The sequence below is a fragment of the Amblyraja radiata genome, chromosome 4 (genome assembly GCF_010909765.2).
Source record: "Amblyraja radiata isolate CabotCenter1 chromosome 4, sAmbRad1.1.pri, whole genome shotgun sequence".
NCBI classification, from domain to species: domain Eukaryota; kingdom Metazoa; phylum Chordata; class Chondrichthyes; order Rajiformes; family Rajidae; genus Amblyraja; species Amblyraja radiata.
In genome coordinates, this window is record NC_045959.1 from 116,164,456 (window position 1) to 116,182,750 (window position 18,295).

An 18,295-nucleotide genomic window follows, 5' to 3' on the forward strand; every position below is an offset into this window, starting at 1 on the left:
CTGGAGAGTGAGGCCCACGACTGCCAACATAAGCTGTAATCGATCCTCATTGTTACCGGCCCCTGGGTGCGCCGCCTATAGGGCTACGTGGTTGTCATAGGTTAAGTGAACCAAGAATCTGATATACTCAATTGCTGTTAATACTTGCTGAAGTAGTGCCAATAAATCTCTGGAATCGGCGTGATATACAGATATCGTTTTTCTTAAAAATTCAATGAAAGCTTGTGGATTCTGATTCTTATTAGGCACTCCCAATAAAATTGCCATCATCTCATGTGGTTTCCACGGCAGCCACACATTATTCATGGCTGTTTCGCCGTTGTCTTGTTGGTTGGGTGGAGGAGGTAATAGGGCTCTGGGGTTAGGGGCCGTTCTGACAGGATATTGGTGCCAGGAGGATGCTTTCTTATTCCGTCTATTTCAGCACCTTCTCCTGGTGTTTCTGGAGTTTGGCTTTCTCAGCCAAGTGCTCCCTTCTACAGTCCCAACTGTGTGACCTCCTTTCCTCCAGTCCTTCTTCAAGTTCAAGTTCAAGTGAGTTTATTGTCATGTGTCCCTGATAGGACACTGAAATTCTTGCTTTGCTTAGCACACAGAACATAGTAGGCATTTACTACAAAACAGATCAGTGTGTCCATATACCACAATATAAATATATACACACATAAACAAATAAACTGATAAAGTGCAAATAGCAGATAATGGGCCACCAATAATCAGAGTTTTGTCCGAGCCAGGTTTAATAGCCTGATGGCTGTGGGGAAGCAGCTATTCCTGAACCTGGTTGGTGCAGTCTTCAGGCTCCTACCTTATACCTGAAGGTAGCAGGGAGATGAATGTGTGGCCAGGATGGTGTGGGTCTTTGATGATACTGCCAACCTTTTTGAGGCAGCGACTGCGATAAATCCCCTCGATGGAAGGAAGGCCAGAGCCGATGATGGACTGGGCAGTGTTTACTACTTTTTGTAGTCTTTTCCTCTCAAGGGCACTCAAATTGCCGAACCAAGCCACGATGCATGCTCTCTACTGTGCACCTGTAGAAATTAGAGAGAGTCCTCCTTGACAAACCAACTCTCCGTAATCTTCTCAGGAAATAGACGTGCTGATGAGCTTTCTTGATAATTGCATTAGTGTTCTCGGACCAGGAAAGATCTTCAGAGATGTGCACGCCCAGGAATTTGAAGTTCTTGACCCTTTCAACCATCGACCCGTTGTTATAAACGGGACTGTGGGTCCCCATCCTACTCCTTCCGAAGTCCGCAATCAGTTCCTTGGTTTTGCTGGTGTTGAGGGCCAGGTTATTGTGCTGGCACCATATGGACAGTTGCTCGATCTCTCATCTATACTCTGACTCATCCCTATCAGTGATACGTCCCACAACAGTCAGCGAACTTGATGATGGAGTTCGCACTGTGACCGGCTACGCAGTCATGAGTATAGAGTGAGTACAGCAGGGGGCTGAGCACTCAGCCTTGAGGTGCTCCCGTGCTGATTGTTATCCGTCTTGCGCCTGGTCTCTAGACTGGGACCTAGTATGCCATGCTACGGGGTCTGAAAACTGGGGCTACTTCTTCCTCTTGGATCAGACGCCTGAGGTGGATGCACGGTCGGTTCCTGACTCTGCCTTGGGTAAACGTGGGTAAATTCCTGTCACCACTGACTGGGGCTCGGACTGTGGTGTGGGTGGAGCTAGGAGCCAAATTCCAATCATTTCCCCATGCCTCCCCTTCGTCTCCCTCTGCTAACTGAAGGTCAACCATTGAACTGCACAGTCCTTTTTTATCTTCCTCAGATTCTCCTGTCTTATCTTTCTCCTTTCTTTCCCTCTCCTCCTGTTGCTTATTCTTCTCGAATGCACACTCTCGTCTCAATACCTCCACTTATTATATTTATATCTAATTTAACTATTATCTTGCCAACTGGCCAAAATGGTTTTATCTCGTTCCTCCTCTCGCCACTTTCACCATAATTCAATCAATTTCTTACTCTTCTTACTCGCATTTCTTTTCCATATTAATTCTTGGACTTGTTTTACCAGATCTGGATTTCTAGAACTGCCCACGGGCCATTGTTTGTTACCCAATTTCTCATATACTTATCACAGTTAATATATTTATCACAGTTATTACTATTATATTCAGAACCACTTATTCCATACACAGTGTTAATATTCAAGTCAAGTCAGTCAAGTCACATTTATGTATCAATCTTTTATGTGGGACCTTGTCGAAAGCCTTCTGAAAGTCCAGATATAACACATCCACTGGTTCTCCCTTATCCACTCTACTAGTTACATCCTCGAAAAATTCTATAAGATTCGTCAGACATGTTTTACCTTTCATAAATCCATGCTGACTTTGTCCAATCATTTCACCACTTTCCAAATACCATCTTTAATAACTGACTCTAGCCCCACTACCGATGTTAGACTAACTGGTCTGTAATTCCCCGTTTTCTCTCTCCCTCCCTTTTTGAAAAGTGGGGTTACATTAGCTACCCTCCAATCCTCAGGAACTACTCCAGAATCCAAAGAGTTTTGAAAAATTATCACTAATAGATAACTAATGATCACTTTGAAGAGCAAAAACCTGTAATTTACAATGCCAAAATTGAAAAGTTGAGGAAAAACAAGGTGTACAGAGTTGCTTATTGGTTACAATCTGAGGAGTATGATGATGTTACTGATTATGATATGCCAATGTACCAGCTAGCAACTGATCTTCTCCATAAAGACTTGGTCTTTTGATAGAAATTGTAATTTCTTTACCTGTCTGTTACGGACTTACAGCATATAATACAATAATATTAAAGTTCTGATCTTGAGAATATCACACTTTTGAATTTTCAAGGCAGTCTGGGTGTTTATTACTATTTCCGTCACAACGGTCAATTTTGTAATTAGCTACAATTAGGTAACTAACTAATTATATGCTTTAATTTCAGGTCATCCAAGTAAGATGTTTCATATTTGTTTCAGAATGCTTCAGTCTATAATAACTGAAAATTTCATTCAATTCTCTTCCTCGATCACAGCTTTTGTGTTAAGTCAATGGAAAAGCAATAGGGAACAAGATGCTAATTTCCGAGTATGAAAATGACCATAACTTTAATACTGAAGATATGGAATTGAATTTGGTATCAAATTAAAGTTCTTTTTATGCTTTATCTGATTGACTTGTTTTATTTGCAGGCTTGACTTTTAAAATCTCAAAATTTTGTAACATTCCTAGTTAACCACCGGCTGCGAGAATAAAGCTGAAGGAGCGGAGTGCGGGCGGGGGCTGCAGTGTTCGGGGGCGGGGGCTGCTGTGTTTGCGGGCGGGGCGGTGACTACCACGACGAGCCGGGTGCCGATGAGTGCAGCCGGGGCTGGGAGCCACTGAGTGCGACAGGCACCAGGTCCTGGAGCCAGTGAGTGCGGTCGGAGCCCACGCACCCCCAACCCCTCTCCCCCCCCCCCCTCCCTTCTCCCCACCCCTCTCCTCTCCCCCCCCACCACACTTCATCCCCTCCCACACACACCCTCCCCTACCCCCACAAACCCCCTCCCCCACACACACCCCCCTCCTCCACACCCCCCTCCCCCACACCTCCCCCACCCCCCTCCCGCACAACCCCCCTCCCCCCAACACCCCCCCCCCTCCCTCCCGCACAACCCCCCTCCCCCACACACCCCCTCCCCCACACACCCCCTCTCCCCCACACTTCCCCCTCCCCCATCCTCCCTACACACCAGGGCAATTTGCAGAGGGCCAATTAACCTAAAATTAAACTCTTTGGTGTGTGGGACGAAACTGGAGCACCCAGAAGAAACCCATGCGACCACAGGGAAAACGTACAAACTCCACAGAGGCAGCTGGCGAGGTCAGGGTCGATCCCGGGTCTCCAGCTTCACCACTGTGCTGGCCTGCACTCAAGATAAATCAACAGAACCTTAGTCTGGGAGCATCACAAAGGAATGGGTAATGATGACAAATGCATCCCAATAATGCGATGATGGCATTGCCAGAATCATCAAGGCTTCGAGCTGGAGGAATATCTGATACCAGTGACAAATTAACCTCCAAACCTTTAGGGATATGGGAGGAAATCGAAGCTTTCGGTTGATACGCATGCCGTCAAAGGAAGAACTAGAAGACTCTGCAGAGGCAGCTCCCAAGGTCAGGATTGAACCCGAGAACTTTTAGGGGGACCCGCCGTGGGGAGGTCACGCCGGAGAGGGGATGAGTACTACTTTTTGTAACTTTGTGGTGACTCTTTTGTGTATTTTGTATGCTAAAACAAATAATTTATTTCACTGTACCTAATACGTTGTTCTCGAATGTTCTTTGCACTTTCAGTCGAACAAGGTCATCAAAAGGATGGGTGTGAAAGTGCTCGTAAGAATCAGGACGACAACTAACTTTGCACCAGATATGATCGAGTGTTCCCTTGACGATAATGTAAGTAAGATTACTGGGGAAGAGCACAGTGACTTTCATTTTAATGGAGGAAAAAAATGGTGAAAATCCAATTAACATTGGAGAATATATCAATTATTAGTACAAAATATCTCTCAGCCCATCACATGTCAAATGAGCCTCTATCCGCTGGAATTTAGAAGGATGAAGGGAATCCTCATTGAAACTTACCGAATAGTGAAAGGCCTGGATAGAGTGGATGTGGAGAGAAATGTTTCCACTACTGGGAGAGTCTAGGACCAGCAGGTACAGCCTCAGAATAAAAGGACGTAGCTAAGAAGGATAAGGAATGTCTTTAGTCAGAGGATGGTGAACCTGTGGAATTTCTTGCCACAGAGGGCTGTGGAGGCCAAGTCAGTGGATATTTTTAAGGTAGAGATAGATAGATTCTTGATTAGTGCGGGTGTCAGGAGTTATAGGGAGAAGGCAGGAGAATGTGGTTGAGAGGGAAGGATTGATTGAATGGCGGAGTAGACTCAGTGGGCCTAATGGTTTAATTCTACTATGGAGCGGCTGGGCTTGTACACTTTGGAGTTTAGAAGGATGAGAGGGTATCTTATTGAAACATATAAGATTATTAAGGGTTTGGACACACTAGAGGCAGGAAACATGTTCCTGATGTTGGGGGAGTCCAGAACCAGGGGCCACAGTTTAAGAATAAGGGGTAAGCCATTTAGAACAGAGATGAGGAAACACTTTTTCACACAGAGAGTTGTGTCTGTGGAATTCTCTGCCTCAGAGGGCGGTGGAGACCGGTTCTCTGGATATTTTCAAGAAAGAGCTAGATGGCTCTTAAAGATGGCGGAGTCAGGGGATATGGGGAGAAGGCAGGAACGGGGTACTGATTGGGGATGATCAGCCATGAACACAGTGAATGGCAGTGCTGGCTCGAAGGGCCGAATGGCCTACTCCTGCACCTATTGTCTATTATCTATTGTCTATTGACTTTTGTACCTGTGCATTCAGGCCAATTTATAACTTCAGCAGATTAACGTGTGGGATATTAACAATTGTAATAGCCTGTATTAAAGAAGGGTTTCGGCCCGAAACGTTACCTATTTCCTTCGCACCATAGATGCTGCCTCACCCGCTGAGTTTCTCCAGCACTTTTGTCTACCTTCTCTGTTTGCAGACAATAAAGATTCACACCAAACGGGACCAGCGTAAGGAGGCAGTCAACAATCAGCATAGCGACTGGATGTTCAAGGTGGATGGGATTCTCCACGATGTACCACAGGAGGTCATGTACGCTGCCGTGGCAAAGAAAGCCGTCGCCAGCACGATCAACGGCTTCAGCAGTACGTGGGGACTAAGCGTGTAGCAAGGAACCGCAGATGCTGGTTTCAACCGCAGATAGACACAAAATGCTGGAGTAACTCAGCCGGACAGTTCTTTAGACTGAAACATAGAAACATAGAAAATAGGTGCAGGAGTAGAGGCCATTCAGCCCTTCGAGCCTGCACCGCCATTCAATATGATCATGGCTGATCATCCAACTCAGTATCCTGTACCTGCCTTCTCTCCATACCCCCTGATCCCTTTAGCCACAAGGGCCACATCTAACTCCCTCTTAAATATAGCCAATGAACTGGCCTCAACCGCCCTCTGTGGCAGAGAATTCCACAGATTCACCACTCTCTGTGTGAATTTTGTTTTTCTCATCTTGGTCCTAAAAGACTACCACCTTATCCTTAAACTGTGACCCCTGAGCCAGAAACGTCACCTGTTTCTTCTCTCAAGAGATGCTGCCTGTCTGGCTGAGTTACTCCAGCTTTTTGTGTCTATCGTAGGTCTAAGTCTTCTATTTAACTGCAATGAAGCCAGGACTAGAGGGTATTAGGTCATGTCATAGGTCATGAGCGATAGGGGCAGAACCAGATCACTGGGACCATCAAGTCTACTCCATTCAATCATGGCTGATCTATCTCTCCCTCCTAACCCCATAAAGGTACAAGGACCATTCTCACGCCCGGTCACTCCCTCTTCTCCCCGCTCCCATTAGGCAAGAGGCACAGAAGTGTGGAAACGCACAGAATCCAGATTCAGGTATAGTTTCTTCCCAGCTGTTATCAGGCAACTGAACCATCCTCTCACCAACTAGAGAGCGGTCCTGAACTACTATCTATCTCATTGGAGATGACTAAAGAAATTCCTCCTCATCTCCTTCCTAAAGGAACGTCCTTTAATTCTGAGGCTACGACTTCTTGACTCTCCCACTAGCGGACAGACCCTCTCCACATCCATTCTAACCAGGCCTTTCACTATTTCAACCTATTAATCAGAATTTAACTGCATTTAGATAGGGTTTTGGACTTCGACAATAGACAATACACAATAGGTGCAGGAGTAGGCCCTTCTGCCATTTAATGTGATCATGACTGATCATCCCCAATCAGTACCCCGTTCCTTCTCCCCATATCCCCTGACTCCGCTATTTTTTAGAACCCTATCTAGCTCTCTCTTGAAAGCATCCAGAGAACCTGCCTCCACCGCGCTCTGAGGCAGAGAATTCCACAGACTCACAACTCTCTGTGAGAAAAAGTGTTTCCTCGTCTCCGTTCTAAATGGCTTACCCCTTATTCTTAAACTGTGGCCCCTGGCTCTGGACTCCCCCAACATCAGGAACATGTTTCCTGCCTCTAGCGTGTCCAAGCCCTTAACAATCTTATATGTTTCAATGAGATATCCTCTCATCCTTCTAAACTCCAAAGTGTACAAGCCCAGCCGCTCCATTGTAGAATTAAATCATTAGGCCCACTGAGTCTACTCCGCCATTCAATCATGGCTGATCAATCCTTCCCTCTCAACCACATTCTCCTGCCTTCTCCCTATAACTCCTGACACCTGCACTAATCAAGAAGCTATCTCATCCTTCTAAACTCCAGAGTGTACAAGCCCAGCCGCTCCATTCTCTCAGCATATGACAGTCCCGCCTTCCTGGGAATTAGCCTTGTAAACCTACGCTGCACTCCCTCAATAGCAAGAATGTCCTTCCTCAAATTAACTTTCGAGATACAGCGTGGAAACGGGCCCCTTGGCCCACCGATGTCCGCACCGATCACCGATCAGACCACTGTAATCAGACCTTACTTTGTCTTGCACCAAACATTATTCCCTTTATCGTGTATCTTGTACACTGTGGACGGCTCGATTATAATCATGGATTGTCTTTCCGCTGTCTGGTTAGCACATGACAAAAGCTTTTCACTGTACCTTGCTATGTACACGTGACAAACTAAACTAAACTATTGGGTACAAGGACAGTGTGTAGGAAAGAACTGCGAATGCTGGTTTAAATCGAAGGTAGACACAAAATACTGGAGTAACTCAGCGGGACAGACAGCATCTCTGGAGAGAAGGGAAAGAACTGCAGATGCTGGGTGACAGTCTGAAGAAGGATCTCCACCTGAAAAGTCAACCATTCCTTCTCTCCAGAGATGCTGCCTGTCCCGCTGAGTTACTCCTGCATTTTGTGTCAAGGTACAAGGAGAGGTTGGATAGACTTGGATTTGTTTTGCTGGAATGCCAGAGGTTGAGCAGATGTATGATGGAAGTAAATAAAATTATGAGAAGCACAAATGGGGTAGACAGACCTATGATCCTAGGGTAGAAATGTCAAAGACTAGTGGGCGTAGCGTGAAGGTGACAATAAACAATAGGTGCAGGAGTAGGCCATTCGACCCTACGAGCCAGCACCGCCATTCAATGTGATCATGGCTGATCATCCCCAATCAGTACTCCGTTCCTGCCTTCTCCCCATATCCCCTGACTCCGCTATTTTTAAGAGCCCTATCTAGCTCTCTCTTGAAAGCATCCAGAGAACCTGCCTCCACCGCTCTCTGAGGCAGAGAATTCCACAGACTCACCACTCTCTGTGAGAAAAAGTGTTTCCTCGTCTCCGTTCTAAATGGCTTACTTCTTATTCTTAAACTGTGGCCCCTGGTTCTGGACTCCCCCAACATCAGGAACATGTTTCCTGCCTCTAGCGTGTCCAAACCCTTAACAATCTTATATGTTTCTAGGTGACAATAGACAATAGGTGCAGGAGTAGGCCATTCGGCCCTTCGAGCCAGATTCACTGTGATCATGGCTGATCATCCACAATCAGTACCCCATTCCCGCCTACTTCCCATTTCCCCTTCACTCCGTTATCTTTAAGAGCTCTATCTACCTCTCTCTTGAAAGCATCCAGAGAATTGGCCTCCACTGCCTTCTGAGGAAGAGAATTCCACAGATTCACAACTCTCTGGGTGAAAAATATTTTCCTGATCTATGGCGGGTGCCTGGAACGCGCTGCCAGGGGTGGTGGAAGAGAAAGATACGATAGTGGTGTTTAAGAGACTTTTGGATATGGGGATATGGATTATGTGCATGTATTTAAGAGTTGGTCTTGGCATCATGTTTGGCACAGACATTGTACGCTGAAGGGCCAGGTCCTAAGTTCTAATACATCAGGAATTTCACACTGTGTGGGAAACAGCTGCAGATGCTGGTTTAATCCGAAGATAGACACAAAAAGCTAGAGTAACTGAGTGGGTCAGACAGCATCTCTGGAGAAAAGGAATAGGTGACGTATCGGGTCGAGACCCTTCTGCAGACTATTTGCATACTATCCAGTTGCACGAGGATAGGAATCTTGTTGTTCATCTCTTGTTGGGAAATCTCAAAGGGCATAGAACCCATAACTGACAACAATGAAAGTGACATCCGTTCCTGGTGTGTGAATGAGGAAGTAACGTTTTAGTTGGCAGTGCAGTTGCTATCTGTGGAGACCAGCCCGTCGATGATTAGTGATATGAAGTATTAGAACTGCTAACATGTTTGAGATGGCACAGTGGTGCAGCGGTAGAGTTGCTGTCTTACAGCGCCAGAGACCCGGGTTCGATCCTGACTACGGGTCAGAGTGATAAGAGTAGAATTAGGCTATTTGGCCCATGAAGTCTACTCCGCCATTCAATCATGGCTGATCTACCTCTCCCTCCTAACCCCGTTCTCCTGCCTTTTTCCCGTAACCTCTGACACCAGTAGTAATCAAAAGTCTATCTATCGCTGCCTTAAAAATATCCACTGACTTGGCCTCTACAGCCTTCTGTGGCAAAGAATTCCACAGATTCACTACTCTCTGACTAAAGGGCGGTTTATACGGAGTTTGTACGTTCTCCCAGTGGCCGCGTGGGTTTTTTGAATTAATGAATGAATTAATGAGTTTATTGGCCAAGTATTCACATACAAGGAATTTGCCTTGGTGCTCTGCCAACAAGTGACAACATGACATACAGTGACAGTTAGGAATGACATATAGAACATTAAACATTAATAATAAAACATTATTGATTAAACATGTGAATTAAATAAAATACCAGAGCAAAAGAAGGCTACAGATTTTTGGTTATTGAGTGGAGCTACTACTCGTTTCTCCGGGTGCACTAGTTTCCTCCCACACTCCAAAGACGTGCAGGTCTGTTGGTTAATTGGTTTTGGTAAAATTGTAAATTATCCATTGTGTGTAGGATAGAAACATAGAAAATAGGTGCAGGAGGAGGCCATTCTGCCCTTCGAGCCAGCACCGCCATTCATTGTGATCATGGCTGATCGTCCCCAATCAATAACCCGTGCCTGCCTTCTCCCCATATCCCTTGATTCCACCAGCCCCTAGAGCTCTATCTACCTCTCTCTTAAATCCATCCAGTAATTTGGCCTCCACTGCCCTCTGTGGCAGGGAATTCCACAAATTCACAACTCTCTGGGTGAAAACGTTTTTTTCTCACCTCAGTCTTAAATGACATCCCCTTTATTCTAAGACTGTGGCCCCTGGTTCTGGACTCGTCCAACATTGGGAACATTTTTCCTGCATCTAGCCTGTCCAGTCCTTTTCTGTTTCTATAAGATGCCCCCTCATCCTTCTAAACCCCAGTGAATACAAGCCTAGTCTTTTCAATCTGAAAATTACAGAGAAATTACAGAGAACGTGAGAGGCCGGGGAAGAAACGGCATGTATAAATGACAAGACTGTACCACCTTTCCCGCAGGTACAATAATGTGTTACGGACAAACTGGGGCTGGAAAAACACACACGATGACTGGAGCCACGGAGAAATATGAATACCGTGGAATCATTCCTCGGGCAATTCAACAGGTACTGATTTCCAGCGACTGAACAAAAATCAGTAGTGATTTTATGATTTCTCCTCCTGTTCACTTTGGCCACAAGTACACCATCGTTATAAGCAAAGATCGTAGAGCAGAGCAAGATGGGTTACTCTCACGCAAACGTGTAGTACGCTCATGGGCAGATTCATGGGTGATTATAGGACCCATTTTAGCGACCAGTCCCCGCCATCTTGTTCCGCCATCTTGCTCCGCCATCTTGCTCCGCCATCTTGCTTCCGGCCAAAGATCGGATCTTTGTTTCCGCAGCGGGGAGAGGGAGTGAGCGGCCCGGGGCAGCGGGGGAGAGGGAGGGAGAGGGACGTGAGACAGGCAGGGCAGCGGGGACGAGGGAGGAGTGAGAGGCCGGGGAAGAGGGGAGAGGGAGAGAGGAGGAGACGGGAAGCGGGGAGAGGAAGGGGGGGGGAAGAGGGGACCCGGCAGCGGGGAGAGGGAGGTGTGGGCCAGGGGCAGCGGGAAGAGGGGGGGTGGGGGACCGGGAGAGGGGGTGGGACAGGGGCAGCGGGAAAGAGAGGGAGTGAGCGGCCGGGGAGAGGGGGTGTGGGGCCCGGGGCAGGGGGGAGAGGGGGTGTGGGGCCCGGGCAGCGGGGAGAGGGGGGTGTGGGGCCCGGGGCAGCGGGAGAGGGGGTGTAGTGGGGCCCGGGGCAGCGGGGAGAGGGGGGTGGGGGCCGGGGCAGCGGGGAGAGGGGGTGTGGGGATCGGGGCAGCGGGAAGAGGGGGTGTGGGGATCGGGGGCAGCGGGAGAGGGGGTGTGGGGATCGGGGCAGCGGGAAAGAGGGGGTGTGGGGCACGGGGAGAGGGGGGTGGGGCCCGGGGCAGCGGGGAGAGGGGGTGTGGGCCCGGGGCAGCGGGGCAGAGGGGGTGTGGGGATCGGGGCAGCGGGAAGAGGGGAAGAGGGGGTGTGGGGATCGGGGCAGAGGGAAGAGGGGTGTAGGGCCGGGGCCAGGGGGGGAGAGGGAGGGGAGCGGCCAGGGGAGAGGGGGTGTGGGGCGGGGCAGCGGAGAGGGCGGGTGTGGGGCGGGGCAGCGGGAAGAGGGGGTGTGGGGGGGGAGGGGGGTGTGGGGCCGGGGAGAGGGGGGTGTGGGGACCGGGGAGAGGGGGTGTGGGGGCCGGGGCAGAGGGGAGAGGGGGTGTGGGGCCGGGAAGAGGGAAGAGGGGGTGTGGGGGAGAGGGGGGGGTGTGGGGAAGGGGATGACGGGGGTGGGGACAAGGGGAGAGGGGGGTGGGGGAAAGGGGAGAGGGGCTGTGGGGGGCAGGGGCAGAGGGGAGAGGGGGGGGGGGAACAGGGGAGAGGGGGTTGTGGGGCCCGGGGAAGAAGGCGAGAGGGAGTGTGGGGCCCGGGGCAGAGGGGAGAGGGGTGTGGGGCACGGGGCAGCGGGGAGAGGGAGGGTGTGGGCCCGGGGCAGCGGGGGGAGGAGAGGGGGTGTGGGGCCCGGGGCAGCGGGGAGAGGGAGTGTGGGGCCCAGGGCAGCGGGAAGAGGGGGTGTGGGGAGAGGGGGTGTGGGGCCCGGGGCAGCGGGGAGAGGGGCATAGGGGGGGGAGACATTGTAGTGTGGGGGCAGGCGAGGGAGTGCCGGGGGGGGAGTTGAGGGGTGGGATAAGGTGTGTGCGTGAAGTTGCGGGGAGGTTTACAATGTTTCTTATTTAATGTCCCTTGTCTAGTCTGAAATAAAGTTCATCATTGGATCAGAAGAAATATAATTGTGTGTGTTACATGATTATATACATTTATATCACATTCATGTATGTGTGTTTATAAACATTTTATTCTTTAACAAGAATTAACAGAATTATGAACTAACAGAATTATGAATCTAACCCTATATCACGCACACACTTCCCCCGCAATGTCAATTACTCTGCGAGTCGAGTCGGGTCGGTTCCGGTTACTACAAAATCAACTCAAACACTGCTTGTGAGCCATTTAAAAAGAAATGATTTAAAAAACATTAAAAAAGACAATTACCAGAGTCAAATTTTATTGTTGACAAGAAGTACGAACTTTTATGAATCTAACCCTATATCACACACACAAACTGTTGCCCCACAACATTGATTACACTGCGAGTCGGGTCGGGTCGGGTCAGGTAGGCTCCGGTTACTAAAATGGGCGGGGAAAAATGCCCAGGATCCCCTCCGTAGCGTACTACACGTCAGCCCATTGTATTTCGCAGGAGTCGCCTATCTTGCTCTGCTTTAAGATCTTTGGTTATAAGGTCATTACTAGAGCCAGGATTTTGCCATAAATGACAAGTGCCTTTGCATGCCTTTTTTGATGTTTACCAAGATAATGCCTTTTTCACGATTGAGTGCCTAAATCAGCCTTTTTTTGTCGTTTTGCTAAAAGGTCATGCTATTTTCTCTAGTTGTACCATGATTACAATGACGTTTTCTATATTAACACGTTATTATTAATGTTATTATTAACGTGTTAACAGTATAAATTACAAGAAAATTTCCACCACCGGGGCGAAACCAAGGGCGCCACCGTCGGTCATTCATTCATTCATTCATGCCGCTGCCCGCTGGTTCAGTCATCTCCAACATCTATTTATTGCTTCCAATTTTGCAAACTTCCCACAAGCTACCACTTCCCTTGAGAAAGGTGGCGAAACATTAATGAATAACTTGCAGGTTTTCCACAGAGTAACTGACGATATTCGTAAAGTTCCTGGCGATGTAGGTAAAGACATACAAGGAAAATGTGACAAAGATCTTGAAGAAATACAAAACATAGCTAAAGTTCTCAAAGGTAGTTGTAATGCACAAGATATTGACATGAATATAGAGTCTGTAGCTTGTTCTGGGTATGCACCAGTGTCCTCAGTTGAGGTAGGAAGAAGTTTTTTACAATTGAAGCATATTCTGTCTGACAGACGGCATAGTTTAACACCAGATAATTTGAAAAAAATGCTAGTAATTATATGCAATTAGGCAACTTTGGTCATTTAATGTAGTATTCGTTTCACATTATCATTTTAAACCATATTTTGGTGGTGGAAATACATGCCTTTTTATGCTTTTTTGCTCAATAAATGCCTTTCGTGCCTTTCTTTGTAATTTTATTATGCCTTTTTGCCTGCCTATTTCAGAGTTTTTTAGTGCCTAAACACCCTGGCTCTAGTCATTACTGATAGGAGCAGAATTAGGCCATTCGGCCCATCAAGTCCACTCTGCCATTCATTCATGGCTGATCTATCTGTCCTGACCCCATATGCATCAGGGTGCAAAATAAAGACATTAGGTTTATTCATGCTCATAAGTTCATACGTGATAGGAGTGGAATTAGGCCATTCAGCCCATCAAGTCTACTCTGCTATTCATTCATGGCTGATCTATCTCGTCCTCATAACCCCGTTCCCCTGCCTTCTCCCCATATCCCTTGACACCCGTACTATTCAAGAATCTATCTATCTCTGCCTTAAAAATATCCATTGACTTGGCCTCCACAGCCGTCCGTGACACTGAGTTCCACAGTTCACCACCCTCTGACTAAAGAAATTCCTCCTCATCTCCTTCCTAAAGGAACGTCCTTTAATTCTGAGGCTGTGCCCTCTGGTCCTAGACTCTCCCACTAGTGGAAACATCCTCTCTGCATCCACTCTATCCAGGCCTTTCACTTGGATCATGTGGAGACACTCGGACACCAGGCGACTCCCTGCCCACCCCTAACCGGATCAGCAATCGCTCATTGTAATCGCTCCACTCTTTTAAACCTCTACTCCAACACCAGCATTTATATTCCTAATCTCCTCTGAATGTTATTCCCTTTATAGAAACTTACAAAATTCTTAAGGGGTTGGGCAGGCTAGATGCAGGAAGATTGTTCCAGATGTTGGGGAAGTCCAGGACAAGGGGTCACAGTTTAAGGATAAGGGGGAAAACTTTTAGGACCGAGATGAGGAAAACATTTTCACACAGAGAGTGGTGAATCTCTGGAATTCTCTGCCACAGAAGGTAGTTGAGGCCAGTTCATTGACTATATTTAAGAGGGAGTTAGATGTGGCCCTTGTGGATAAAGGGATCAGGGGGTATGGAGAGAAGGCAGGTACAGGATACTGAGTTGGATGATCAGCCATGATCATATTGAATGATGGTGCTGGCTCGAAGGGCCGAATGGCCTACTCCTGCACCTATTTTCTATGTTTCTATCTATGTTTCTATCCTGTACCTGTACACTGCGGACGGCTTGATTGTAATCACGTATTGTCTTTCCGCTGACTGGGTAGCACGCAAAAAAAAAAGCTTTTCACTGTGCCTCGGTACACGTGACAATAAACTAAACTAATCTGCAGATTGTAGAGGCACCAAACGTGGTGACAAATTAGTTACTTTATTCAGGCATAAAAGGTTTGTTATACATGCACGTTGGTCCTCTACATAAAGCCTCGTGGGCTCGAGCTGAGCTGAAAGGACACTCACCGCTAGAGAGAAGAGAGCTGGTCAGCTCGAAGTCAGAGAGAGAGAGAGAGAGAGGGTTGCCCCGTAGTTCGTTATATATACCCTGTACCACGTGACAACTCCTCCCTGCCATTGCCCAATTACCTGGCGTTCCTGCAGCTAGTGGCCCAACCCCAAGGTGCCGCCACAAGATGCTGGAATCTTGCATAGAACACCATTTTCTTTCTCACCTCAGTCTTAAATGGCCTCCCGTTTATTCTAAGACTGTGGCCCCTGGTTAGTTATTGTTAGTATATTATGGCATTTTGTACGTAGACTTTTATCTGTGCCTTTTTTGTATGCGTGTGGGTGGGATTTGATACGTGGATGGGTGTGTCTACATAGAGCGGGCGAGTCAGTTAAGCCTCGGGGGATGGATGAGACAACAGTTTTCATCACACGACACGGATGGAACAGTTAGTAAGAACAAAAAATTACAATTTGTATGGGAATAAGAAATTGCCGTTACATATATAGACTTCACCGAGGTAGTACACAAAATGTCAGCACCTTTCCAATGCCAACTTGTAAAGTTGGTGATATATGGAATGAGCTGCCAGAGGAGGTAGGTAGTTAAGGAAGGCACTACAACAACATTTTTTGATGATTTAAGTATTTATTAATGATTTGGATAAGGGGATTAAAGGCTTTGTGGCCAAGTTTGCAGCTGATGCTAACTTAGGTGGTGGGGCAGGTAGTGTAGAGGAAACAAGGACTCTGCTGAAGGACTTGGACGGGTTAGGAGAGTGGGCAGAGTAGCGGCAGATGGAATTCAGTGTAGCAAAGTGCAGAGTCATGTATTTTGGGAATTAATAAAGTTGTAGATTATTTTCTAAACGGTGAGAGAATCCACAAATCGGAGGAGCAGAGGGACTTGGAAGTGTTGGTGCAGGATTCCCAAAATGTTAATTTGCAAGTCAAATCTGTAGTAATGAAGGCCAATTCAATGCTATTCAATTTATATCAAGAGGACTGAAATACAAAAACAGAGACGTAATGCTGAGGCTATAAGGCGCTGGTCAGGCCGCATTTGCAGTACTATGAGGAAATTTGGGCCCCATATCTAAGGAAGGATGTGCTGGCTTTGGAGAGGGTCCAGAGGAGGTTTACGAGAATGATCCCAGGAATGAGTGGGTTAACATATGATGAGCGCTTGATAGCACTGGGCCTGTACTCGCTGGAGTTTAGAAGGATGAGGGGGCACCTCATTGCAACATGTGACAATAAAGTACAGAGTAATGAAAAGCAGAGAGAGAGTGGATGTGGTGAGGATGTTTTCACTGGTGGGAGAGTCTAGGACCAGAGGTCACAGCCTCAGAATTAAAAGGCGCTCTTTTAGAAAGGAGGTGAGGAGGAACTTTATTCATTGGGTAGTTAATCTGTGGAACTCATTGCCACAGAGGGCTGTGGAGGCCAAGTCCGCTGTGATTGAATGGCGGAGTAGACTCGTGGGGCCAAATGGCCTAATGCTGCTCCTATCACATGAGATTTATGACATAAGTACGACCGTACTTAAATCCAAAAGTGCAAGAGCAGTAGCGTAAGTATAGATTTCACTGAGGTAGTGCCACAGAAAGTCGCCACGTTTCCAATGCCAACTTGTAAATAGACAATAGACAATAGGTGCAGGAGTAGGCCATTCAATGTGATCACGGCTGATCATCCACAATCAGTAACCCGTTCCTGCCTTCTCCCCATATCCCCTGACTCGGCTATCTTTAAGAGCCCTATCTAGCTCTCTCTTGAAAGTATCCAGAGAACCGGCCTCCATCCCCCTCTGAAGCAGAGAATTCCACAGACTCACAACTCTCTGGGTGAAAAAGTGTTTCCTCGTCTCCGTTTTAAATGGCTTACCCCTTATTCTTGAACTGTGGCCCCTGGTTCTGGACTCCGCAAACATGTTTCCTGCCTCTAGCGTGTCCAAACCCTTGATAGTCTTATATGTCTGGTGATATATGGAAAGTTGGTGATATATATAACGAGCGGCCAGAGGAGGTACTGTAACAACATTTAAAAGACATTTGGACAGGTATATGGATAGGAAAGGTTCAGAGACATATGGGCCAAACGCGGGCAAATGGGATGAGCTTAGACGAGGCATCTTGGTTGGTATAGACGAGTTGGGCTGAAGGGCCTGTTTCCTTGTTGTACCACTCCATGACTTAAGAAGATGGATAAACTGGAACAGAAACACAAAGAAAAACGATGCACTGTGTTTGTCTGCAGATTTTTAAAGAGGTGGAAGAACAGGCTGATCTCGCCCTCACTGTGTACGTTTCTTACCTGGAGATTTACAATGAGACTCTCTACGACCTCCTGTCCACCATGTCGGACAGCTCAACACCTGACACACAGATGATAATAGTGGAGGACAACCACGGCGTGCGTATCAAGGGGCTTTCCATCCACATGGTCAGCACCGAGGAAGATGCCCTCAACTATCTCTTTGAGGTGAGTGGAATTGCTGAAGTTGAGGAATATAATTGTTCATATGTGATATAGGAGCAGAATTAGGCCATTCGTCGCATCAAGTCTACTCCGCCATTCAATCACGGCTGATCTATCTTTCCCTCTTATATCCATTCTCCTGCCTTCTCCCGAAGAACATATTGGTGGGTAGGCTTAAGGAAGGGGCTGGATTTGGATTGTAATTTTATTGTAAATCATTTTGGGCGCAGCGGTAGAGTTGTTGCCATACAGCACCAGACTGACTACGGGTCAAACACTATTACTCTTAAGTACTCAACCTGTCTCCGGGGGCTATCTGTACAGAGTTTGTACTTTCTCCATGTGATCTCGTGGGTTTTCTCCGGGTGCTCTGGTCTCCTCCCACATCTTAACGATGTACAGGTTTGTAGGTTAATTGGCTTCTGTAAATTGTAAATTGTCCCTAGTGTGTGTAGGATCGTGCTAGTGTACTAGTCACTCGTTAGCATGGACTCAATGGGCCGAAGGGCCTGTTTCCGCGCTGTAGCTCTAAACTAAACAAAAATTGCTATATAATTGCTACAGGCTCAGTTACTGGTATTTATTATCTACAATATCTAATAATAATAATAATGGATGGGATTTATATAGCGCCTTTCTAATACTCAAGGCGCTTTACATCGCATTATTCATTCACTCCTCAGTCACACTCGGTGGTGGTAAGCTACTTCTGTAGCCACAGCTGCCCTGGGGCAGACTGACGGAAGCGTGGCTGCCATTCTGCGCCTACGGCCCCTCCG

The 18,295-nt window shown here is 47.3% G+C and overlaps 1 protein-coding gene across 2 annotated transcripts in view; it reads left to right on the top strand.

The window, feature by feature from the left end:
* Positions 1-18,295, top strand: part of kif9 (kinesin family member 9) — a 129,065-nt gene that overhangs the window by 18,999 nt on the left and 91,771 nt on the right. For both annotated transcript variants that reach the window (XM_033020296.1, XM_033020297.1), the window contains exons 2-5: positions 4,350-4,442; positions 5,593-5,758; positions 10,490-10,596; positions 17,295-17,519. In XM_033020296.1, coding sequence (XP_032876187.1) covers positions 4,362-4,442; positions 5,593-5,758; positions 10,490-10,596; positions 17,295-17,519 — 579 coding nt within the window. In that variant the 5' untranslated portion in view covers positions 4,350-4,361. The remainder of the gene's footprint in view (positions 1-4,349; positions 4,443-5,592; positions 5,759-10,489; positions 10,597-17,294; positions 17,520-18,295) is intronic.